At 42.4% G+C, this 26,587-nt stretch overlaps 2 protein-coding genes across 6 annotated transcripts in view; one reads left to right on the forward strand and one right to left on the reverse strand.

The window, feature by feature from the left end:
* Positions 1–26,587, forward strand: part of LOC109033040 (low density lipoprotein receptor adapter protein 1) — a 71,512-nt gene that overhangs the window by 30,379 nt on the left and 14,546 nt on the right. For 2 of the 5 annotated variants that reach the window (XR_011899627.1, XR_011899626.1), the window contains exon 1: positions 22,235–25,886. The exons of 1 other annotated variant lie outside the window; for it this stretch is intronic. The gene's annotated coding sequence lies outside the window, so the exon portion shown is untranslated. Of the gene's footprint in view, positions 1–22,234; positions 25,887–26,587 lie in introns of those variants that run through there. 2 more of the 5 variants (XM_072298845.1, XM_072298847.1) reach the window with 1 other exon arrangement.
* LOC140224326 (uncharacterized) lies at positions 1,853–5,013 on the reverse strand. Its single transcript, XM_072298850.1, has 2 exons — positions 2,562–5,013; positions 1,853–1,998 (listed from the first exon to the last, which is right to left on the reverse strand). The coding sequence occupies exons 1-2, from the start codon at positions 3,486–3,488 to the stop codon at positions 1,897–1,899; spliced, it is 1,029 nt and encodes a 342-aa protein (XP_072154951.1). The 5' UTR covers positions 3,489–5,013; the 3' UTR covers positions 1,853–1,896.

Genomic DNA, 26,587 nt, shown 5'->3' on the forward strand with positions numbered 1-26,587 from the left:
CATCAAAATTTTTATTGAGTGAGTGAGTAAGGGTTGCTTGGCAACTTTGTGCTGTAAGTACTGTGGTCGCGGCCAGGATTAAGATGACATAACGGGATACCATGGATACAAAGGATGGGGTGCGCTCCTTGGAAATCCACCACCCGGTGGGAACCGAGGGCCTAACCGGAGGGGAAGATTCAGTTAGCATATCAAACTCGATAGCATGGTGATCACTATGGTTTTCGAAGTTGCTTAGTACTCTAAGATGTGAAAAAAGAGGGAGAGAGGAAATTGAAACAGCGACAACATCTACTGAAGATTCTCCGTTATGATTTTTAAAGGTGGGATTGAAAGAAGTGGAGTCATTTAAGGTAGCCAAGGAATTGGCTGTAAACCATTCTGAGAGAATTTCACCTCTGGGATCGGTAAGTTTGTCACCCCAGGTGAGGGAACGGCTATTGAGGTCACCCATTATGACTATGGGGAGAGATTGTTGGGTGATGGAAAGTTCTAATCTAAGCAGAAAATTATTAAAGTCATCAATGGTAAAAGCAGGAGGAAAATGAGGGGGAATATAGCAGATGTAAAAAACAGTATTGTTCCATGTGAAATGGATGAAGCCATCTTCTTTGGTCCAATTTGAGGTAGAACCTGCTAGGGAATTTGTTGTTTTAACTGCAACTCTAGATGAAAGATCAATAAAAAACCCTTGGTCTTTCGCTTTAGGGATGTTTGGTTCTGTTAACGCTATTATTCCAGCACCTGTGTCAAAGGCTCTAGAGACAATGGCTTCATGAGAAAGGGAATGTTTTTTACAGTTTGACAATAATAATTTAAGACACGGCTTATTTTTATGAGATAGAGATAACGGGGTGGGGGGGGGGGGCGGCGCGACCTTGACTCAAAGGTTTGGAGGAATTCTGATTACGGCGGTCAAAAATCTTTAGTGACGGACTTTGTGTTTGATAACTCTAATACTTGTGATGAGAGGGCGTCTGAGTTAGCGGCTATAGGAGGGAGGGATGGCTGACTCAGTTGGTTCTGATTCTGTTGATTAACCGGGACGGGAAGCGCAGAGGGAGCAGGGTTAGTGAGTATATCACTCTGAAGAGGGGCAGGATGATCGAACCAGCCGTAATCAGTTTCCCTGATAATTGATTCCATAGCACGGATTTTAGAAGGACAATTAAAGTCTGTGTGATTATGACCATGATAATCATTTCTCTCATAAGCGAAGCAGGTAACACACTTTGGAGGAGAATTGTCCGATGGTGGGTTAGGGCAGGCTTTGTCCTTGGTGGGTGAGTGAGCTCCCAAGCAGGATGAGCAGAGGGGGTCGCTATCACAGAACCTGGATCCGTGACCATATCTGTTGCACCGATAGCATCTTAAAGGGTCCAGACTATCATAGCTCAGCATCGGATTCTTATCACAAGACCGTTGGTGACGTGATTGGAAATAAGTAGTGGCTAGCGGGGGGAGAGGGGCTTCAGTGCGCGTGCGCAAAGAGGAGAAAATTGACGTGGGGCAGTGGAGAGCTGGCAACAAAATTGCATAACCAACTCACTGCACTGCACTGAAACTAAGTTCAAAGTCATAGGCCACCATCACGAAAAGCCAAAAAAAGCAGAGGGCTGAAGGAAAAGCCGCCAAAACTAAACGAAACTTAGAGGACGAGATTAAAACGATTAGGTTATGCACAAAACACCATTCGAAAAGAGTCAATAAGACCATCAAAATAAACAAAATTACGGAGCTGGGCTTGACGCGTCCTTACAGCTGAAGCAGCGTTGCCAGACCTTTTTTTTTTTTTTTTTTTTTTTTTTACATTTAATACCAAGAGAAGTTAAACACAAAATACGTTCACAAGCATGCCAACTTAAAAATACCTTATGATTGAGTTTTCAATGCGTCTTAAGATGCGGCTAAATGGCTGAGAGCCTCCTCAGTTTCGGAGATTCTCATAATCCTATGGCATATGTCCGTGACACGGGGATCTGCTGGATTGTTTGCCGCCTGTATAAATAAATGAAGAAGTTTATCAGATTGTGTATTATCATGAAAAATATTGAAGAATTTCTTTTCGGTCTTTTTGACGCAAAACCACGAACAGAGTATAGGTGCGATAGAGAAGGATAATTTCTCTTCCGCATATACCCGTCTTATGGTGTACATCACGTCAGCTGCTAACGAATAGGAACTCTTTCTCGTCATTTCTTTCAATCCCTCCCACCAGAAAGAGAGGGAACTTCTAGGGTTTGTATATGGAATAGTCTTCAAATACTCATGTATCCCTTTTACGAGATTTGAGAAAATGAATACCTGAAGCGTGGGAAGTCTAAATGGATAGTATTCTACTAAATTATATCGGTAACCGCTGGCTATGTATACTACATTACTACCTGTAAGAGAGGTCAGCACAACGCTGACGTGCGTCCCTAAGTTATACAATGCATACAATGGTGAAGGAGCGAGATCTCCATCATTACAATCAAATAAGTTAAGCACCATATCATATGGCTCTGTGTGAAATGCGTTTCCTCTAACCTTATCTAAATTAAAATCGTAAATATAAGCACCTGTGAGAGACGCGCCGCGCCGTGTCGCAGATTTAGAAGTTTTGAATATATACATGATTCACAAACGGTTTCAGTTATGGCGTTATATATATATCTGAAGTATCGTTGAGTCGTATCCATTATATCAAGAGAAGCTATAGCTCTGGCGTCCACTAAGTTTCTTCTAAAAGCGTAAGCTTCAACTATGATGAGTAGCGCTAGTCTGAGTGAAAAATGTGCGTGAGCAAGATTCACCATGCGCACGACTAGGCAAATAAGCATGAATTGAGAAAAGGAATTGGGGTTGAACGCTCTCGCCTTAACAGTTGCCACATCGTCCCACACGTTTCTAATGAACCTGGAGTCTCCGGTTGAGTCACTCCAACGCAGAGCCTCAGGAGCATACGCTACGAGCTTGACCGGCAACCATCTGTATAGCAATCGCGTATCTGTAAATATCTTTAGTACCAGGGACGTGGAGACCCTATGGGTATTTATCTGTTCCTTGTATTTTGGAAGATTGCGTTCAATGAGAACTGTGTCTGTAACCAATACATAATTAGGTATTCTGTGATTGACTAGTATCGAAACGCGCATAGCGTTCAAGTTTTCCTGATTGCACGGAACCACGTTTACATCTATTTGCCTCCCATTTTGTAAAACGAATGGCGTTGTGGTGATTGATAGTTGATCGGGCGTGATAGGACTGACTTTGAAGACCTCGAAAGTCTCAATCGTGTCCTCACTGATCGGTGCAAAAGTTACGTCTGTATTGTTTTGGTTGGGCGGATGAACCGGTGAATGTAACATCTTATCTAGAGTAACCAGATGCGACCTGAAACACTCGGCCGGTGCATTGCGATTCGCCTCATCATTTGGGATTAGGTTGTTTCTCCTCGTTCGACATGCTCGCTTCCCGAATCCTGAAACGCCTGTTGTGCCAGACATCTTGAAACAGGTGACCAAGTCTGAATCAATTTTAAAATCTCATACGGTAAAAATTACCTGTTGTGCTATTAGTTTCTAGTTGTAAGTATACAACTTCAACTCGAATAACAGTGTTGATTTTCACTGGAGACCAATGAAGATCCTCTGCTAACATTAAGTGGAAGCCTCTACTTTCTTAACTGCGCCATTCAGTTTTTGAGATTACTCATCTTTTTGTTAGATGATTACCTATGCGTTGAGCTACATTCGTTTCGCTAACATGTAGTAGTCGGTAAACATGTTTGGCGCACAGCATAACGTAAAGCTCTCCAGGCAACAAGACGGTAAGGCGATCGTTAGTGTCGATAAGTACTCTGTAAGGAAATGTTGAATCCTCGATGGGGACGATTTCCACCTTTACCGGATAGAGGATCCTCATCAGTCTATTTCAATTTGTTAACACCCAGTAGAAACGTAGGATAGGATCTTATCTGGACTGCATTTTGCAATTTGGAACTATAAATTCTGGCTCTTCTGGAAAAACACTTATGTGCATAGGGAAACTAAAAGCACATACTTTGTTTTTAAACCGAGCTGGAATTCGTAGTTCTAAATTGCAAAATGTAGTCCATTTTTAACATCCATCGTCGAGTTCGATTTTCCGCCAGGTCGGTTTAAATGTCGGGAGCTTATTCACTCATCCAGTCGACGTATTTTCGCCCATTGGGTGATTATTTCGCCTGCGACCGGAGTTCTGAGGTCCCGACATTTAGAGTGACTCAGTTGGTTCTGATTCTGTTGATTAACCAGGACGGGAAGCGCAGAGGGAGCAGGGTTAGTGAGTATATCACTCTGAAGAGGGGCAGGATGATCGAACCAGCCGTAATCAGTTTCCCTGATAATTGATTCCATAGCACGGATTTTAGAAGGACAATTAAAGTCTGTGTGATTATGACCATGATAATCATTTCTCTCATAAGCGAAGCAGGTAACACACTTTGGAGGAGAATTGTCCGATGGTGGGTTAGGGCAGGCTTTGTCCTTGGTGGGTGAGTGAGCTCCCAAGCAGGATGAGCAGAGGGGGTCGCTATCACAGAACCTGGATCCGTGACCATATCTGTTGCACCGATAGCATCTTAAAGGGTCCAGACTATCATAGCTCAGCATCGGATTCTTATCACAAGACCGTTGGTGACGTGATTGGAAATAAGTAGTGGCTAGCGGGGGGAGAGGGGCTTCAGTGCGCGTGCGCAAAGAGGAGAAAATTGACGTGGGGCAGTGGAGAGCTGGCAACAAAATTGCATAACCAACTCACTGCACTGCACTGAAACTAAGTTCAAAGTCATAGGCCACCATCACGAAAAGCCAAAAAAAGCAGAGGGCTGAAGGAAAAGCCGCCAAAACTAAACGAAACTTAGAGGACGAGATTAAAACGATTAGGTTATGCACAAAACACCATTCGAAAAGAGTCAATAAGACCATCAAAATAAACAAAATTACGGAGCTGGGCTTGACGCGTCCTTACAGCTGAAGCAGCGTTGCCAGACCTTTTTTTTTTTTTTTTTTTTTTTTTTACATTTAATACCAAGAGAAGTTAAACACAAAATACGTTCACAAGCATGCCAACTTAAAAATACCTTATGATTGAGTTTTCAATGCGTCTTAAGATGCGGCTAAATGGCTGAGAGCCTCCTCAGTTTCGGAGATTCTCATAATCCTATGGCATATGTCCGTGACACGGGGATCTGCTGGATTGTTTGCCGCCTGTATAAATAAATGAAGAAGTTTATCAGATTGTGTATTATCATGAAAAATATTGAAGAATTTCTTTTCGGTCTTTTTGACGCAAAACCACGAACAGAGTATAGGTGCGATAGAGAAGGATAATTTCTCTTCCGCATATACCCGTCTTATGGTGTACATCACGTCAGCTGCTAACGAATAGGAACTCTTTCTCGTCATTTCTTTCAATCCCTCCCACCAGAAAGAGAGGGAACTTCTAGGGTTTGTATATGGAATAGTCTTCAAATACTCATGTATCCCTTTTACGAGATTTGAGAAAATGAATACCTGAAGCGTGGGAAGTCTAAATGGATAGTATTCTACTAAATTATATCGGTAACCGCTGGCTATGTATACTACATTACTACCTGTAAGAGAGGTCAGCACAACGCTGACGTGCGTCCCCAAGTTATACAATGCATACAATGGTGAAGGAGCGAGATCTCCATCATTACAATCAAATAAGTTAAGCACCATATCATATGGCTCTGTGTGAAATGCGTTTCCTCTAACCTTATCTAAATTAAAATCGTAAATATAAGCACCTGTGAGAGACGCGCCGCGCCGTGTCGCAGATTTAGAAGTTTTGAATATATACATGATTCACAAACGGTTTCAGTTATGGCGTTATATATATATCTGAAGTATCGTTGAGTCGTATCCATTATATCAAGAGAAGCTATAGCTCTGGCGTCCACTAAGTTTCTTCTAAAAGCGTAAGCTTCAACTATGATGAGTAGCGCTAGTCTGAGTGAAAAATGTGCGTGAGCAAGATTCACCATGCGCACGACTAGGCAAATAAGCATGAATTGAGAAAAGGAATTGGGGTTGAACGCTCTCGCCTTAACAGTTGCCACATCGTCCCACACGTTTCTAATGAACCTGGAGTCTCCGGTTGAGTCGCTCCAACGCAGAGCCTCAGGAGCATACGCTACGAGCTTGACCGGCAACCATCTGTATAGCAATCGCGTATCTGTAAATATCTTTAGTACCAGGGACGTGGAGACCCTATGGGTATTTATCTGTTCCTTGTATTTTGGAAGATTGCGTTCAATGAGAACTGTGTCTGTAACCAATACATAATTAGGTATTCTGTGATTGACTAGTATCGAAACGCGCATAGCGTTCAAGTTTTCCTGATTGCACGGAACCACGTTTACATCTATTTGCCTCCCATTTTGTAAAACGAATGGCGTTGTGGTGATTGATAGTTGATCGGGCGTGATAGGACTGACTTTGAAGACCTCGAAAGTCTCAATCGTGTCCTCACTGATCGGTGCAAAAGTTACGTCTGTATTGTTTTGGTTGGGCGGATGAACCGGTGAATGTAACATCTTATCTAGAGTAACCAGATGCGACCTGAAACACTCGGCCGGTGCATTGCGATTCGCCTCATCATTTGGGATTAGGTTGTTTCTCCTCGTTCGACATGCTCGCTTCCCGAATCCTGAAACGCCTGTTGTGCCAGACATCTTGAAACAGGTGACCAAGTCTGAATCAATTTTAAAATCTCATACGGTAAAAATTACCTGTTGTGCTATTAGTTTCTAGTTGTAAGTATACAACTTCAACTCGAATAACAGTGTTGATTTTCACTGGAGACCAATGAAGATCCTCTGCTAACATTAAGTGGAAGCCTCTACTTTCTTAACTGCGCCATTCAGTTTTTGAGATTACTCATCTTTTTGTTAGATGATTACCTATGCGTTGAGCTACATTCGTTTCGCTAACATGTAGTAGTCGGTAAACATGTTTGGCGCACAGCATAACGTAAAGCTCTCCAGGCAACAAGACGGTAAGGCGATCGTTAGTGTCGATAAGTACTCTGTAAGGAAATGTTGAATCCTCGATGGGGACGATTTCCACCTTTACCGGATAGAGGATCCTCATCAGTCTATTTCAATTTGTTAACACCCAGTAGAAACGTAGGATAGGATCTTATCTGGACTGCATTTTGCAATTTGGAACTATAAATTCTGGCTCTTCTGGAAAAACACTTATGTGCATAGGGAAACTAAAAGCACATACTTTGTTTTTAAACCGAGCTGGAATTCGTAGTTCTAAATTGCAAAATGTAGTCCATTTTTAACATCCATCGTCGAGTTCGATTTTCCGCCAGGTCGGTTTAAATGTCGGGAGCTTATTCACTCATCCAGTCGACGTATTTTCGCCCATTGGGTGATTATTTCGCCTGCGACCGGAGTTCTGAGGTCCCGACATTTAGAGTGACTCAGTTGGTTCTGATTCTGTTGATTAACCAGGACGGGAAGCGCAGAGGGAGCAGGGTTAGTGAGTATATCACTCTGAAGAGGGGCAGGATGATCGAACCAGCCGTAATCAGTTTCCCTGATAATTGATTCCATAGCACGGATTTTAGAAGGACAATTAAAGTCTGTGTGATTATGACCATGATAATCATTTCTCTCATAAGCGAAGCAGGTAACACACTTTGGAGGAGAATTGTCCGATGGTGGGTTAGGGCAGGCTTTGTCCTTGGTGGGTGAGTGAGCTCCCAAGCAGGATGAGCAGAGGGGGTCGCTATCACAGAACCTGGATCCGTGACCATATCTGTTGCACCGATAGCATCTTAAAGGGTCCAGCCAGTCTATGCACTGTGATTCGAGAGAGTTGATGAAGATAGAGCCATGGAGGATGATTGAGTTACGAACAGCCGGGGAGCATCGGGCGATGACTGTCTTGTTGTTGTTTTTGAGGTCTTTCTTTGTTCGAAAGGATTTAACATTTTCAAAGTTTTGGTGAAAAGATGATTGGTTCCATCGAGTGGATCGTGAAATAAAGTCATTCGAGATAAAGACCTCTTCCAAGATTTCCTCAGCAGACAGATCATTGTTTACTGAGAAGATACAGATTTCAGGGCGACGAAGTTTCACTTTTCTGCAAGCGATCTTAGTATGATTTTTGAGAAGAGAGACGAGAGTGGAAACTTGCTGTGTTTTGAGGACTGAGATTTTGATATGTGAGTTAAAAGTGGTTTTATTCATAATCTGGATGCCCGCTCCTTTTGCTGATATAATGGTTAGCGCCCAAGCCTCTTCTAAAGGGGAACCTCCCCTAGGGAAAATCAGAACAGCCGGGTAAACTTTTTCAGCGTGAATGGCGCGCTCTTCTAGAAGGATCGGAGGAGGAGGGAAGTCTCCTTCAGGGATGTTTTTAATGGATGGAGGTGGTTGAAGGATGGTAGGAGCGGAGGGGGAATGTCGCTGGGTATGGGATACAGAGTGGCGTCTGGGAGCGTTAAGCATGCCCCTGCGTTTGAGTACTTCGCTGTACGGGGTTTTAGCATCATTCGATGGAGCGTCATTGATGTGATTGTCGTCAGAGATTATGACGTTATTTTGGCTAAGCAGGGCGAAGCGATTGGACACATCTATCCTGAACTCATCCAGTGTTCTGGATTGTTGGTGGATCTCAGATTCAATGAGACTCTTAACTTTGACCACAGATTTGTCAAGGGACGGGATAGTTTCTGAGTCCAATTTTTTGATAGTTTTTTCTGTTGAGATAACAGACGCTTTTCTTTCGGCGAGAGAATTTTGAATGTTAGTATTAAATTGATTCAATTCTTGACGGAGCGAAGAGTTAAACAGGTCAAGTTTAGCCGTGAGTAGGTCGTTGATTTTATCAGCAAGTGTTTTTGCACCGTCACAGCAAGATGAGGAGGCAGAGGCATGTTTTTTATTAATGAAGGACTCGAAATTTCCGCAGAATGAGAGAATTCCCTCCCTATAGCACTCAGCCAGACTGGGAATGTGAAGCGCAAGGAATTTAAGCGCTTTCAGGGATTCAAGAGCTCCGGGGATATTGGTGATTTCATTGCTGAGAGATGCGGCCACGTTTTTCCGCTGCTCCGCTGTGGAAGTGGAAGCAGCAGTTAATGTTGACATTGCTGGTGACGTCAAAGATTACGTGTAGATGATTAAAAGGCCGGCGGCACGGCGGCGGCGTGAGACGGGTGAAGTTTATTAGTATACCCGGTCAGACTATCATAGCTCAGCATCGGATTCTTATCACAAGACCGTTGGTGACGTGATTGGAAATAAGTAGCGGCTAGCGGGGGGAGAGGGGCTTCAGTGCGCGTGCGCAAAGAGGAGAAAATTGACGTGGGGCAGTGGAGAGCTGGCAACAAAATTGCATAACCAACTCACTGCACTGCACTGAAACTAAGTTCAAAGTCATAGGCCACCATCACGAAAAGCCAAAAAAAGCAGAGGGCTGAAGGAAAAGCCGCCAAAACTAAACGAAACTTAGAGGACGAGATTAAAACGATTAGGTTATGCACAAAACACCATTCGAAAAGAGTCAATAAGACCATCAAAATAAACAAAATTACGGAGCTGGGCTTGACGCGTCCTTACAGCTGAAGCAGCGTTGCCAGACCTTTTTTTTTTTTTTTTTTTTTTTACATTTAATACCAAGAGAAGTTAAACACAAAATACGTTCACAAGCATGCCAACTTAAAAATACCTTATGATTGAGTTTTCAATGCGTCTTAAGATGCGGCTAAATGGCTGAGAGCCTCCTCAGTTTCGGAGATTCTCATAATCCTATGGCATATGTCCGTGACACGGGGATCTGCTGGATTGTTTGCCGCCTGTATAAATAAATGAAGAAGTTTATCAGATTGTGTATTATCATGAAAAATATTGAAGAATTTCTTTTCGGTCTTTTTGACGCAAAACCACGAACAGAGTATAGGTGCGATAGAGAAGGATAATTTCTCTTCCGCATATACCCGTCTTATGGTGTACATCACGTCAGCTGCTAACGAATAGGAACTCTTTCTCGTCATTTCTTTCAATCCCTCCCACCAGAAAGAGAGGGAACTTCTAGGGTTTGTATATGGAATAGTCTTCAAATACTCATGTATCCCTCTTACGAGATTTGAGAAAATGAATACCTGAAGCGTGGGAAGTCTAAATGGATAGTATTCTACTAAATTATATCGGTAACCGCTGGCTATGTATACTACATTACTACCTGTAAGAGAGGTCAGCACAACGCTGACGTGCGTCCCTAAGTTATACAATGCATACAATGGTGAAGGAGCGAGATCTCCATCATTACAATCAAATAAGTTAAGCACCATATCATATGGCTCTGTGTGAAATGCGTTTCCTCTAACCTTATCTAAATTAAAATCGTAAATATAAGCACCTGTGAGAGACGCGCCGCGCCGTGTCGCAGATTTAGAAGTTTTGAATATATACATGATTCACAAACGGTTTCAGTTATGGCGTTATATATATATCTGAAGTATCGTTGAGTCGTATCCATTATATCAAGAGAAGCTATAGCTCTGGCGTCCACTAAGTTTCTTCTAAAAGCGTAAGCTTCAACTATGATGAGTAGCGCTAGTCTGAGTGAAAAATGTGCGTGAGCAAGATTCACCATGCGCACGACTAGGCAAATAAGCATGAATTGAGAAAAGGAATTGGGGTTGAACGCTCTCGCCTTAACAGTTGCCACATCGTCCCACACGTTTCTAATGAACCTGGAGTCTCCGGTTGAGTCGCTCCAACGCAGAGCCTCAGGAGCATACGCTACGAGCTTGACCGGCAACCATCTGTATAGCAATCGCGTATCTGTAAATATCTTTAGTACCAGGGACGTGGAGACCCTATGGGTATTTATCTGTTCCTTGTATTTTGGAAGATTGCGTTCAATGAGAACTGTGTCTGTAACCAATACATAATTAGGTATTCTGTGATTGACTAGTATCGAAACGCGCATAGCGTTCAAGTTTTCCTGATTGCACGGAACCACGTTTACATCTATTTGCCTCCCATTTTGTAAAACGAATGGCGTTGTGGTGATTGATAGTTGATCGGGCGTGATAGGACTGACTTTGAAGACCTCGAAAGTCTCAATCGTGTCCTCACTGATCGGTGCAAAAGTTACGTCTGTATTGTTTTGGTTGGGCGGATGAACCGGTGAATGTAACATCTTATCTAGAGTAACCAGATGCGACCTGAAACACTCGGCCGGTGCATTGCGATTCGCCTCATCATTTGGGATTAGGTTGTTTCTCCTCGTTCGACATGCTCGCTTCCCGAATCCTGAAACGCCTGTTGTGCCAGACATCTTGAAACAGGTGACCAAGTCTGAATCAATTTTAAAATCTCATACGGTAAAAATTACCTGTTGTGCTATTAGTTTCTAGTTGTAAGTATACAACTTCAACTCGAATAACAGTGTTGATTTTCACTGGAGACCAATGAAGATCCTCTGCTAACATTAAGTGGAAGCCTCTACTTTCTTAACTGCGCCATTCAGTTTTTGAGATTACTCATCTTTTTGTTAGATGATTACCTATGCGTTGAGCTACATTCGTTTCGCTAACATGTAGTAGTCGGTAAACATGTTTGGCGCACAGCATAACGTAAAGCTCTCCAGGCAACAAGACGGTAAGGCGATCGTTAGTGTCGATAAGTACTCTGTAAGGAAATGTTGAATCCTCGATGGGGACGATTTCCACCTTTACCGGATAGAGGATCCTCATCAGTCTATTTCAATTTGTTAACACCCAGTAGAAACGTAGGATAGGATCTTATCTGGACTGCATTTTGCAATTTGGAACTATAAATTCTGGCTCTTCTGGAAAAACACTTATGTGCATAGGGAAACTAAAAGCACATACTTTGTTTTTAAACCGAGCTGGAATTCGTAGTTCTAAATTGCAAAATGTAGTCCATTTTTAACATCCATCGTCGAGTTCGATTTTCCGCCAGGTCGGTTTAAATGTCGGGAGCTTATTCACTCATCCAGTCGACGTATTTTCGCCCATTGGGTGATTATTTCGCCTGCGACCGGAGTTCTGAGGTCCCTACATTTAGAGTGATCTCGCGAAACGTCGAACTCGAAGACAAGTGTTACAATTTTTTACTGTGCAGCTCATTCATGCGAGTTTTGCCGTGCCATTGTATGTGATTGCCTAAAGTCCGCAGGGGCTGTCTGCGGCGGTTTTGATTTTATCTCCATCGTGAATCCCATCTTCTCGCCGGGCCGATTTCATAACTTCTTCTCAAGTTGCTGAGTTCCAACCAACGGCTCCTTGGCCCCCACAATGTCTCTGCCCACGCTGATGACCGACTCTCATGTCGATACCCCCTTCGACCCTAACCCAGGACGAATGTGCGTTTCCTACTGCGGCCGTTTTTGATCTTATCTCCATCGTGAATCCCATCTTCTCGTCGGGCCGATTTCATAACTTCTTCTCAAGTTGCTGAGTTCCAACCAACGGCTCTTTGGCCCCCAGAATGTCTCTGCCCACGCTGATGACCGACTCTCATGTCGATACCCCCTCCGACCCTAACCCAGGATGAATGTGCGTTTCCTTCCCAGCGCAACGTTAACAAATCGCAGTTTCCCTTCCACGCGGTCGAATTAGATCCAAGTACCGCGGAAGAATGGAATTTAAAGTCGCTGCATTTTCCCCGACCACACGACCACAATCGGCTGCATTCACCCAGTAAAATTGAACTTTTTTGAAGTCATCAACAACACGCTGTCGAATTAGATCCAAGTACCGCGGAAGAATGGAATTTAAAGTCGCTGCATTTTCCCCGACCACACGACCACAATCGGCTGCATTCACCCAGTAAAATTGAACTTTTTTGAAGTCATCAACAATTTAATCCAATTCATTTTTTCAATAGTGCTACGGATGAGTTGAATGTAAAGTCGCTGCTTTTTCCCGTCCACAATCGGCTGCGTTCACCCAGTAAAATTGAATGCTTATTGAATCAATCACAACTAGATTCATTTTTTTCAAGAGCGCGATGATGACTTTGTTTCTCGATGTGTGTGCTAACTCGTCACTCAAGATGCCAAAATCAGTGCCCACTCTTTTCCATTTCTACGCGATTATTGATTCATTTTGGGAATGAAAATGGACTCGGGGTTCAAAATTGATTACATCGTTGATATTCTGATGCAAATTCATGTTTCACAGTTCTAAACAGTGCTCAACATGAATAGCATGATCCATATTTTTCACCGGGCAAAAAATTTCGGCAGAGGGCTTTACGTAAACTGCATCACTTGTGTCTTGGGCAATAATTGAATTGCATCATCTTCGCCTTCTTATCCTCAGAAATATTTGTTCTATTACCAAGGAAAACACGTTTTGATTCTGTGGATGTCGGAATAGTAGGAGGAGGAGGCAGAAGTAAATTGGGCACTTGATCCCCTGTAGAAGATTGAACACCGAAACACTCAGTGCCATCGACAGTAGAGATTTTGTTGATTCCTAAATAATCGGTGCCTACGCTTGGGTAATCGTTGTTAGACATGTTGAAACTATTCTGTGATTTGTATTGAGATCTGCAGATATCAGAAATATGACCGACACGTTTGCGGAAGTGACATTTAGCTGTATTGAACTTGCAGTCTTCTCGGTCGTGTTCCTGAAAACATGATGGACAAGACGGGAGTCTCTGTTGAGATTTCTTGTCGAAAGAAGAAGCGGAAGAAGAAGAAAGATTAAGGTGATTTGCTTGGCCGCCCAAGTCCTGAAAAATCACCCAGAACTTCAGACCCCTTATGGCACTTAGTAATGGTGTTAATACTTACGATTGATCTCGACTGCAAGTTGATGATACGGCGGATCTGACACAGCGGATACTACGTTCCAACGTCTATGTCTGTTAGCCGGTCTGCTGGGATTCTGCCTGGTAATCGCCGAATGCAGACTGGATTTCAACTCCAACTAGACAAAAACGCATCATAATGGTTATTGAAAGCACATTCAGATTTTCAGAACAAATTGCGTCAAACATCCGTGTGAAAACTAATGGAGTTTCAACTTTGAAGCAAGTGTTTTTGAAGTGTACAATGCATCCGCCCTTGGTTTGGCTCCGCAAAATTTACCAGCACATTGAAGAAGCGCTAGTCTGGCCGGTGAAGTAAGCACTCAGTCAATGAGTGTGCACTCTTTGCTCAAGCGCTGAATAAGTCTGATTAGTTTGTCTACGCGAAGAAGTAACACGGAAAGTATATCAGCAACATTGCAGGCGCTCCAAGTTATGCATGTCAGCTTTACGATGTCTGTCTCTCAGGCAATGACAGAAATCAGCGATTTCAGCATTTCCAAACTGGCTCGAATTTTAAACTTGGAGATCATTTTCGCTCAGGCCCAGCGGCGCCTCACCTTAAGAAACGTTCCACTTACCATCAAATTGCTGAGTATGAACTTAGCCTTTTTCTTTGAAGGTGAAGAATTCGGCGAAAACACTACCTAGGATTTTTTCTTGCGACACCCAGCGCCTTTTTTTCGTTGTCAGATGCACTCTTTGTTCCACTTACCATCAAATTGCTGAGTATGAACTATTCTCGAGTCTAGTTTTGACGAATAGTATTTCCAAAACTAAGAATTCATCCCATCGAGTTCTAATTGGAGAACGGCTGTGATCTTAACTTGCAAGATCCTGACGAACCATAACTGCTGCTACCATGGGAAAGAAGAAGAAACTTGACTCAAGCCACTGATGAATAGGTACGGTTCTAGTGCGGCTATGCTCTCAAACTTTCGATCTGCCACTATCAGATGTGGAATCTCCTTGTAAGGAGCCTCCCTCATGAGAAGAATTGGATTCAGGAGCGCGACCCTTAAGGCCGAATATTGTAAATTCGTTAATCCAGCATATCGTAAAAGCACGAACGTCACACGAAAGGCGTTTGCGATCAGAATGAAGAAGAAGAAGACAATTTTCTCAAGCTACTGGCGAATAAATAGAGTCCTAGGGCGCCTATGCTCTCGAACTTCGAATATGCTGCCATCAGATATGGAATCTCTTTGTAAAGAACCTCCCACTCAAGAAGAATTGGACTCGGGAGCGTGATCCATAAGGCTGAACATCGTAAATTCGTTAATCCAGCATATCGTCAAAGCACAAATGTCAAACGAAAGGCGTTGGTTATTAGGACTGTAGTAGTATGTCAAGAATAGATCCCGCCAAAGAATCGCCGTCTAAAACGCCAAAATTATTCAACCTCCCTATAAAATTCTCGGGAGACCTGGATTTTCGGCTGTAGGTGCGGAAGGTTTGGATCGTCTGACGGTAACATGAAAGGTGCAGCGAAATAGTCTCGATCCATCGATTGAATTTGTTGTTGTTCAGGTACTCACCCATTGATGTGAAGAACACCTGGAAAAGATCAGCTGGGAAACAGTAATGTCCCGCAGTACAACCCTGAAATGCTCTCCGGTCATCTGGTGTCCTTATGCCTTTATTACGCGAACACTGCAGTTCGCAAGTCTACGGTTACACTCGCCCAATCGCAAGTTTTGCCTCTACAACGCCGCAGCTTGAAATCTGTCTACCGATCATCATTGCGACCCCTACTGATAGTCTTGTGGTGGTCTTTACTGCTTTGTTTACGCTCAACAAGTCACAGGACTGTGAGTCAAGTCACAGGACTGTGAGTCAACTCACAGGACTTGGGTGAAGTATCATTTTCCGCAGGGAGTATTTGGAAAAACTCCCCTGTCAACTTTGGAGGTGGATCTGTTCGAACGTTACAATCTGAGTACCGTTCAGTGACTGGATTCACTATACTAGAAGACCTATAATTAAAGTCTCCGAGTGGTTGTAGTGAATTCATCGTTATATAAAGCACGGAAACCGTTGCCGAGTCGGACGTGCCGCATACAACGCATTTTCATTTTGGGATCAAGCACTGTTACTAAGCAATTAAAATATTCCCTGTTCCAGTTCTTAGCCGCAGTCATTTAAAGGACGCCCACACAAACGGACGAAGAAAATATCTCTACGTGAAGCAGTCGGCATCAACGGCAGTAACCGTCAACAGCCGTTGCGTTTTCCCCGATTCCGCTAATTCGTGAGTTTTTTGTTCGGGACCTCAGTTACTTCTCGGATTGGCTGATTCCATTTCTTTTGTAGCACTATCCATAGGTCAAACAAGAAGCTGTGATTCGGTAAAACTTCTCAAGGCCATTGCAAGGTAGCGCCGTCGCAAGAGAACCCACGAGAAGGGTCCTAATGTATTATATATTCGTCCGTAAGAAGAAATACATTTTCATCTCCCTGTGGAAAATTACACGAAAACCTGCATGGCTTTTTCGGGGCTCAAGGTCTCGCAGATCTTGAGGAGCCTGCTGAGACAAAGGCGCAAAATCTCCTTGAAGGCATCGATTGGCATGATTGGAATTGGAGTCGATACAGGGATGGGAGCCAAGTAGATCCAGTTGACGCAAGGCGTACGCGTCATATCTGTGAAAATCCGCCTCTCAGCGGGTGTGGCCCGGCGGCGTGAATTCTGGGGATTCTTTACGATAAATAGTGGCAGAATCTTTTGAAAAAGTCGTGTAAAGAATTGTGCATCGTATATTTCTCAGTAAGTCAACCGCTGATGACGCATTGGCTAATTGGAGGATCGGAAACTTTTTCGAAAACTTACGATGTGCAAGTTCTAATGTGCCCAATTCATTGTTATTCTGTAATAAAAACATAATGTACCTACCTTTAAAAAAAAAAAAAAAAAAAAAAAAAAAAAAAAAAAAAAAAAAAAAAAAAAAAAACGTAAGTGAAGCAAAAAAAAGAAAAAAAAATTAAAAAACGAAACTTTATATGAAGAAAATGAAAGAAAAAAATAAAAAGAGTAATCCAACAAATGGGGGGTTTGAATATTAAAAATTAAGAAAAATAATGAAAGAAACGAAAAAAAAACGAACAGATCAAAAAATCAAGAAGTGAAGAAAAATTTGAAAAACCAAACTGGAAAAAAAAACAAAGAAAAGTACTCAAATGCCGAAAAAGGAAAAAGAGCCATGCCAAACTTTGAAAACTTTGTAATGGATTAAGTATACTTTTATGTTTTCGGAGTGTTTCGTGTTTCTTATTTGTAAATAGGAGTCCGTAGCTCAGAGCCGAAGGACCGAAGGGCCGTTTACTACATAGATACTTAAAGAAAGAAGGACAATAGAAAGAGAGAGACAAGAATTATTATATCAAGATGAAAGACAAAGAAAGATAGAATGGAGATAGAAAGGTAGTACTGACGGTCCTTTGGCTCCAAGTGATGGAAAAATGTATGCCCTTCAATATTTTCGTTGTTAGCCCTTAGCGTGTTGCTGCTTTGTTAATGTCATCTTTCCCAGGAAATGGACGAAGAAAAAGAAATCGTAGCTCGTGCACTGCTCAGAAAACATATGCTTTTTTGGTATCTATCATTATTTCGGCTTCAGGAAAAACGCAGCATTGGCACCAGCGGGTCGATTGTTGAATCGTTATCGAATGACCTCGATCGATTGTGAAGATAGGGAGTTATCGATCGAATTCACTCGATAAACGATTCAACAATCGAGGCGCAGGAGCGAAGTAACTGTCACCCACCACAGAAAAATCATTGTGATTATGATATGAATGTTGTTTGGACTTCAGAGATGAGCATTCTAAGACCTACGATTCATTTTACTTCTTGTGATACATTGGGGACGTTCAAATATTGCCTAAGACATTTTGAAACACACCCTCCCTCCTCCCGTCCACGCGTAAGGCCTTGTGAAGCTCACTACGTCCTCCCCCTTCTCCCTGAAGTGGTTCACGTAATACTTGAACGTTTCTTTCCTAATGAGATTATTTCAAAACATAACCACTTTCAAGTTCTGCTGTGAACTGCGTGTAGTTTCTTTTTTCCCCTTGAAACTGCACGACAGATTTTTCATCAATCATGTGTGCGTGCTTGTAAACAGTCTACGTATCCTAACAATATTATAGTTACCTACTAGTAAAAAATGCCACTGCAAAATAATGATTTTCATCTTTCGATTGCTCTCTACGTTTTCTAAGTAGCCTTAGAATCGTACTTGTATTTTTTGCTCCGTCTGTGCATCTTTAAGCGTCAAAGCAAGATAAAGCACGTTGCTATACCAAGTTTCTTGAAAAATCTTAGCTTAGGTAGCACTCAATTCTGCGTTGCCAGTGAAGTTTCGATCTTGACGAACATCTTGGGAGTGGTACAATTTTGTAACATTTTACCAGCGGTTCAATGGCCAGTTGTGCTGGTCTCAGAATCTGTTGTCGCACGCGGTGGCTGTGAGATACGATAACGTTGCATGGTGGCAACGATTGTTGACGTCGTGCTTAGGCAGTAATGTCAACAAACAGAAAAATATCTTCCGTATGAGTAAAACTTAAAAATTAAGTGTAAAGGGGAGGTCTGGGTCACGTATATTTGGATTAGGTTAGTTAAGGTCAGGACATGTACGGTTAGATTAAGTAGGTAAGGTTAAAATTATGTAGGTCGGGGGAACTCAAGCTCTGTGAAAGTGGGCTAGGTCTTGTAAGGTGAAGTTTTTTTTTCTTCTTTATATTGTTTCTTTAAGAAATATTTGTTTTAAGACGTGAGTCTTATTCTATTGAGAAAATCTAAATTTAAAATGTTGAAGAGTTTTCCCCCCTTTGTGACTTGATGTCACTTTGGTTGGCTTTTCATCAAGATGCGATGTTTCAGCCTTCGCTCGAGTTTCCTTTTGATGGAGGACGGGAGCGTTTTGTTTTCTCGACAGCGGCAGGTTTTCGAGGACTGTTTTGTGAGTAGCTAAACCAATCTGTTAGATAGTTGTTGGTTCTGACAATGAGCTTGTTCCTTGAAAAGGAACTGCATGCCTGATTGAGTGTTCTCACCCACGTTTCAGCCTCTTGTTCCGATTTCGACATCCTTTGCATGATGTTTTGACGCATCTTTTCTCCGCTCGTGGGAACGAAGAGTATCGCTGGAATATCGTCATCGATTAGTTCTATCCCATTAGTAATAACCGAACAGTGCTGTAATTGCCTAGCTAATTGAGCCGGGCTTTTAATTTTTGCAACGTCGTCTGTGTCGACGTTGCAAAAATTAAAAGCCCGGCTTTTAAAGCTCTGTGAAAGTGGGCTAGGTCTTGTAAGGTGAAGTTTTTTTTTCTTCTTTATATTGTTTCTTACTTTAATACGGTAAAATTCATGAAAATCGTGCTCCTAATAAGCGACCTTGGAATTCTTCCATTCCGTAGTTAAAGCCCAATCCTCTCCAGAGCTCTAACTTGAACATAACCCGCCATAACATTAAGTTGAGGATCAAACCCTCTAGACTGATGATTCCATGCAGGCTAAATTTGGTAATGAGAATAAAAAGAAGATGAAATATTTTCAAACACTGGCCAACGAATATTAGTAGAAAAAACAAGAATCTGAATAAAATTATTGTGAAACAAACATTAATGATACCCATGAATGTAACTCATGAAAAAGTATGATTCACTTGTGATGGTAGCAGCGTGGGTCATTAGCCACGTGCTGCATATCGCACTTCGGGCAGTACCACTGCGTAATGTGGCCGCGTCTCTGCATGGCTAGGCGAGCAATATTACGAGCATGGCTCTGAAACAGCAAGAATTGTTAATTAGAATTAAATTAACACAAAATCTTCATTTTACTAAAAAGACGAATAGACAAATGTCCTTTATCATTTAATTCAAATTACTACAACGTTTAGCGGAACATCTTCATTCAACGACGCTTTTTAACATCTCATGTGAATGTATAGGTAATATATTCTTTCGTATTTGACACTGGTTAGAAGTACATGAATATTAGGAAGAAGTCGTTAGTTTTCAATCAGTACCAAGAATCATAGTATTTATTTATTAAAGAGGTGCAATTTAAATGCCGGGAGTCGTCATGCCGTTGTCTACTTCGTTCCACCTCATTCCAAATACATTGTTATAGGAATGGTTATTCGACAAAGTTTAGGTGTGTAAATAGTGGGTGTAGCAAAAAAGTAAGGTAAATTAAGAAGGAACTTATATATCACCGAATTTTAGAATATTCCCTCTCATTGATGTAGGGATAATTTTTTTCTTCACGCTAATGAATGGGAGATGAAGAAATTGATATATGATTGTACAGTATATGATGTACGGTATATAAATTTTCTTTAAATAGTAGTTTTAGATTCTTGTTTATTCGTAATAAAACATAATCAAAGAATAATTTACTCTCCAATGACAATTTTTTTATGCTTATCACAAAGGCTTCTGGGGAAGTATAAAAGGATGGATCCTTACGTGTGAGCGGGTGTTCAGGGCGGGAGGACTTGGTGACGGTATTATGGTCCCTACAATTAACTTCTTGTTGTAATACTGCCGTGGTAAAGTTGTTGTCGAAATGGGCGTTACAGCACTCATTATTGGTTGCGAAGTGGCGGATGCTGCTTCTGGACTGAAGGTAGACGGTGGAGTAGTGGCGGATGATGTGTTTGGATTGAACGTGGACTGTGGAGCAGTGGAGGATGAAGCTTTTGGGTTACATGAAGACGATGGATTATTTGAGGAGGGTTCTGGCTTCTTGTCGTCACCTAGTACTCTTGGACCCCTTTTTTTTAGAGGAATTAGTTCTGGAGATGGAGGAGAATCATAGCTGTCATCATCATCCTCGCGACGATGCTTTCTCTTTGCGGTTTCTAAAAGCGTCTCAACAGAAAGTACATTAATTGGTGGCGGCAGTTTTTTGGTCCAGGTGTTTTCATTTGCTTGATCAACTATAGTTGAGGACGACTTGGAAGTTTCCTCAGTCTCCTTCAGAGCGTCATACACAGATACCTCCACGATATCCAATTCAGGATTTACATCCAAATCGGCTCTTTCCCGGATCATGTCAAAGATATATTGATCAGAGAATGGTTCCTCATCACTTGACACAGTAATTGCTGGTCCGTTAATCAGAACATGTTCGTCGCTGTCCTCGTTGTTGTCTTTCTCATCTAGAAAAGGAATTATTGTGATAAAATCATTTTATGTTAATGTATATTAAATCATTTTGGTCAATTCTGAAATATGTAGGTTCACGTTAATAAAAAGGCGAAACAAATAGTGATGAGTGGTAGATTGATAATCCCATATGAATCGACTAGGTCAGAACCGTAATTATCGGTTAATGTGTGCTGAGAGGTTCGGAAGCGGCGTTTTGCTATCACTGAACAATGCTTACGCTTCTTGGCTTCATCTAGTTTAGGTTTGATAGCCAATTATTGACATGACGTTCCCTAAATGGCAAAAAGTAGTTGTAAGGTAGCAATAACTGTTAGCAATTGAGTAACATTTCTTATGTAACTAGCAAAAACAAATTGCGATAACAAAGAAAGTAGTTGCAAGAATGCAAAATAATATTACATAATTGTAAATAAGGTTTCCCCATCGTTGCGCGTCTGTATGATTTTGAATTAGAAAATTACGTTTGAAGATTTCAAATTTTCCACAGCCTTTACAAATAACTTTAAGTTTTTAGGAACCATAGGCGGTTAGGGCCCTAAGGATGAATCTATGATATGTAATGGGATGGATAAATTTCAATGCCAATATGCAACCTACTTTGGAGAATGATAAGCACATTATAGGAATTTACGTAGGAGTTAGATTAGAGAAATTTGACTTAAAAGACAGGTGAATATGGCGCAACAGCACGGAAGGTAACTGCTGCTCACGAGAATTTTGAAAGATTGTCAAAAAGATTGTCAAAGGTGGCCTAAACCCTCCGTCCACCCTCACTAGTTTGGGGGGTTTAGGCCATCTAACTGTCCCCGGGAATTGTCGACGGGCTTGTCGGTTTGGACGGCCAGAGGTGGGGGAACAATGTCTCCAGGTTTTGCAGTGACATGCGTCTGCGGGAGCACAGCCACCGTGCAACCACCAGGTGGGGTAAACTGCAGAGAAGGGGCGTTTGTAGGCACCTTCTGGACCAAAAGATATCCCATGCCTAGAGCTGGGAATACATTGGACGAGTGCAGCATCAGCAGTACTACTGGACCGACTGCAGCAGATGTTAGAACAGGGGCCAACAACACTCCTAAGTCCCACTCAAAAGTATTAATGGTGCAGGGCTCGAATATAAAGTGCGCAGGCATCCAAACAGGCGGTTGGGGGTGCGGACCGATTGCGTTGGGGGGTGAAACCGTATGGGGGACTGTTGTCACAGGTTTAGCAATCCTGCGGACCCCAGCTGGTAGCCCCTGCCTCAAAGGGGGCAGTGGAGATGGTCACCGGCTTCTGGGCGTATGAACCACCTGCTAGAAGGGCAGACAGGGCTCTGAGCTGAAGTGAAAGCAACCTGTCTAGGAGAGGCAACTCCGAAATCAAACCCTGGTCCTCCAGGTTGGGGGTTGAGTCATCGGGCTAACTCCCCGGTACTTGTTAAAAGTTTTACTGTTAAACGACCTAACAATACAAGCCTCGGTACCACTAGAACTAAACGGACACGTCGACAAAAATTGAGAAAACGGACAATGGTATTTGGGACGTGGAATGTCCAAGGCATTTCAAATAAGTTACCGGAAGTGATATCGGAGATTCAGAAACTTGGAGTGGATGTCGCTGTTCTTACTGAGACCAAGAAAAAAGGGCACGGGTCAGAGAATTACGGTGACTATGATCTATTCTACAGCGGCGTAGCCAAAGATCAGCGTGCTCAGCAAGGAGTAGCAATACTTTTGCGGAGAAGCCTACGTAAGTTCGTGGGCACTTGGGAGGCCGTCAACCAGCGCATTATCAAAATGAACCTTAACCTGTACGGACATAAGATCACGCTGCTCGGAGTATACGGTGTAAATGATGATGCCACTGTCGCATGTAAGGACCAATTCTTCGAAGATCTGAATGATGAAATACTGAACGTTGGTGCTGGCAGGGAAGCCATTCTTATGGGTGATTTGAACAGCAGAACGGGACGACGAGTAAACTGTATAGTTGTTGGACCGTTTGGGGAGGATGCTGTTAATGATAACGGTGATCGGCTCATCTCAATTTGTTCTCAAACTGAGATGAAAATTTTGAATGGCTTTTTTCAACACAAAGACATCCATAAGTATACCTGGGTCCAGCCAAAGCGAGGATTGAAATCCATCATCGATTATGTAATTGTAAAGCACACTACTAAGTTGAAATTGCAGCAAGTTAGAGTGTGCAGGGGACTCTCTTGCGGCAGTGATCATCATTTCCTCCGAGCAGATATAGCGTTTCCCGTTAAAGGGATTAAAGATAAAGAGCCAATGCCTGAGCAACAGCAGAGTCAGGGAACGCAAAATCATGAAGTATGGTATAACATCGAAAGTTTGGAGCACCCTAGTGTCAAGGCTCTGTATCGGAAACGCTTAGATGAGAAGCTGGGGGATGGACTCTCGGGTACCACGGAAGAGCAATATCAGTTCATCAAAGATTGTATCCACTCTGCAGCGGAAGAAGCCCTAGGTGTTCACAAAACCAGTAATAAATACCAGCATCCTTACTGGTGGGATGAAGAAATTGAAGACGAGATAAATCTTAAGAGGCAAAAACACCTTATATTTCTGTCGTCTAAAAAGACTGAAGATAAAGTTGCTTACAGGAAAGCTCAGTCTAAAGTTAGGAGCCTCATAACACGGAAGAAGAATGAAGCTTGGGAAAGCAACTGTTCTAGAATTAACACCTACCTAGGGGGGAGAAAAAGTGCTGAGAGCTGGAAGTTAATTAAAGGTTTACGTAGAGACATGAAGAGCGACATCGTTTCTCCGATATCACTTAAAAAACTGGAGGATCATTTTAAAGATCTTTTGACGGAAAGGCGCCCAGAGTTTCGAGACAACAGCACGGACAACGGAAGAATGAACAACTTGGAGATCCACACTTGTGACATAATTAAAGCGGTTCAAGAGCTAATTAATGACAAAGCACCGGGTCCTGGTGGGATTCCTGTCAAGTTGGTCAAGTACGGGACTGCCAAGCTCTTTGAGTGCCTCAGAAAACTGATGCAACAATGCATCAGGGGTGACGAGGTACCAAGGGAGTGGAAGGAGTCTTGGATCAAGGCCATCTACAAAAAGAAGGGAAGGAAGGACGACTGTAACAACTACCGGGGGCTCTCAGTGACCGGGACAATAAGCAAAGTGTACGGGAAGATACTGAAAGCGAAGATCGAGGACGAATGGCAGGATCACGAAGCAGAGGAGCAGGCTGGTTTTAGAGCTGGCAGGTCTACGATAGATCACCTCTTTGTTATTGTCCAGGTCATTGAGAAGAAAATGGCCGTAGCTCAGGAACTGCATTTAATTTTTGTGGATCTCCAGAAGGCGTATGACAGCGTGCCGTTGGTGAAACTTTGGGAGGCCTTGGAAAAATCGAATTTTAACGGGGGGTTGATTGACGCTGTTAAGCGATTTTATAAAGGGAGTTTTACCAAAGTTAAGTGCCATGGGGGGTTGTCAGCGGGATTTTATGTGACTAAGGGTTTAAAACAGGGATGTTGTTTGTCGCCAACATTATTTAAAATTTATCTCGAGTGCGTGCTAAAAGAATGGAAAAAGAAATGCTCTGGCATGGGTGTCCCCTTGGGTGATCTCGAAACTCTGTTTACTCTGTGCTTTGCTGATGACCAGGTGGTGGTTGCTCAAGATCAAGATGACGCGGAATACATGATGCGCAAGCTAGTAGAAGAGTATCGGAAGTGGGGTCTGGAAGTCAGCATATCCAAATCTGAGAAGATGACTTTTGGCGGTGATCAGCAAAGCATTGAGTTAGAGGATGGGCAGCAGATCAAAGGCTGCGAGCACTTTAAGTACTTGGGAGTGCGGTTGACCCAGGATGGAAGGACGGATGAAGCTATCAGGGAAAGGAACACCTTAGCAAGGAAGGCTATAGCGATGTTAAATGGAATCCTCTGGGATCAGCGGATTTCCAAAGATAACAAGAGGAGGATATACAACGCTGTAGTCAAAAGTATATTAACATACGGATGTGAAGTTTGGCAGCTGAAGAAACGGACACAGGATATGCTAAGAGCAACGGAGATGGATTTCTGGAGAAGGTCAGCAGGAATTTCTAGGAGAGATCGGGTCCGTAATGATAGAGTGCGTCAGATAATGGAAGTCGAAAATGACATCATGTTCGACGTCATGACCAAACAACTTGTTTGGTATGGTCATGTCAATAGGATGACGGAAGAGAGGCTGCCAAAAAAGATGCTTGATTGGGTTCCTCCTGGGAGGAGACGTAGGGGACGCCCAGTGAGAGGTTGGCGACAGGGGGTGTTAAATGAGATAAGAGATTGTCAACTCCCTGATGACCTGTGGGAAGACCGAGCTTTGTGGCGATTAGGCGTCGCACAGCGCCAAAGAGCGCTATAAAAGCGACTCGCACACACGTAGGAGTACTTTAACTATGAATCGATTAACAAATAAACGGAGGATAAACCCTATACGGCATGCAGTTACCGTACATTCTATCTCACGAATGGAGGAAATTTTTAATTATTATGTAAATCAATCACACCTGACAAATTTGAAGAAAGTTCGTGTCATTTAGTAATAACTATCAATTCCGAATAGTTTAACGGATATTTATCAGATATTGAAACTTTTAACTTCTTGTTGTTACCATTTCGTGGAGAGGGCATTTTAGGCAATGGTCGCTGTTGAGGTGAGAGAAGCGGAGGAGATCGACGCAAAAGAGACGGTGACAACTGTGGCGTCGTTGGAGCAGTCGGCGACTGATCTGGTGAGGCCCGCGGGGGAGAGGGCGCCATGTGGCCAGTCTGTCTAGAGGTCCCCGGCCGAGGGTCAACGGCATCTTCTGCAAACAGCAATTTATTTTCGGTGATTATTAATTCAGTGTTTAATTATCCTTATACACCAACCTGCATCGTCACTATTTATCTCTGTTCTCTTATAAACACTTTTTCTAATTTTTTGTTACGGCTTTGTCAAAATTCCTTAGAAATGGAGTTGATTTTCTTGTACGAATAGATGAAAGGATTCTGTCCCTTACTTAGTCAATGTCGCAATGAATATTCAGAAAGATGAATTTTATCAATCAGCTGTCAATTGACTTCCTTCCTTTGTAAACACTTATTGGGAAAGTGCAGAAACGGGCCACATTAAAGGAAATAATTAATGCTTTTCATTAAATGGTAATGTAATTTCTGTATATTCTTTTTTCATGAAAGTCACAGAGTGGCTTGTTATCGAATAATGGCTTCAAAGTTATATGTAAAACCCTTCATCCTTAATATATTAAATATGGATCACCTTCACGAAAGGATGGAATATAACTAAGGTTTAATTTTAATTTGCAAAGAAAATTGTAGGAAATATATTTGTATTAAATTCCAGTCATTACCGTGAGTTTGTTGTGTCCGCTTCAATAACTCTAGCTCCGCCTTTAGTTGGTCGAATTTTTTTTGCGATATATAACCTGTAACAGAATATCTATTTTAGGCGTGGTTCCTTCATAGAAAATCGGAAATCACTTATATGCCGAATCCATAAATTTCATATTCAAGAGTGGCTGCATAACT

Source organism: Bemisia tabaci, chromosome 3, assembly GCF_918797505.1.
Source record: "Bemisia tabaci chromosome 3, PGI_BMITA_v3".
Lineage (NCBI taxonomy): Eukaryota > Metazoa > Arthropoda > Insecta > Hemiptera > Aleyrodidae > Bemisia > Bemisia tabaci.

Excerpts from the sequence above, each read along its gene's own strand:
- LOC140224326 (XM_072298850.1), bottom strand. The coding sequence starts at position 3,488 with ATGTCTGGCACAACAGGCGTTTCAGGATTCGGGAAGCGAGCATGTCGA. Across the intron at positions 1,999-2,561 it reads GCGCGGCGCGTCTCTCACAG|GCGGCAAACAATCCAGCAGA; the intron begins GTGCTTATATTT and ends TTATTTATACAG.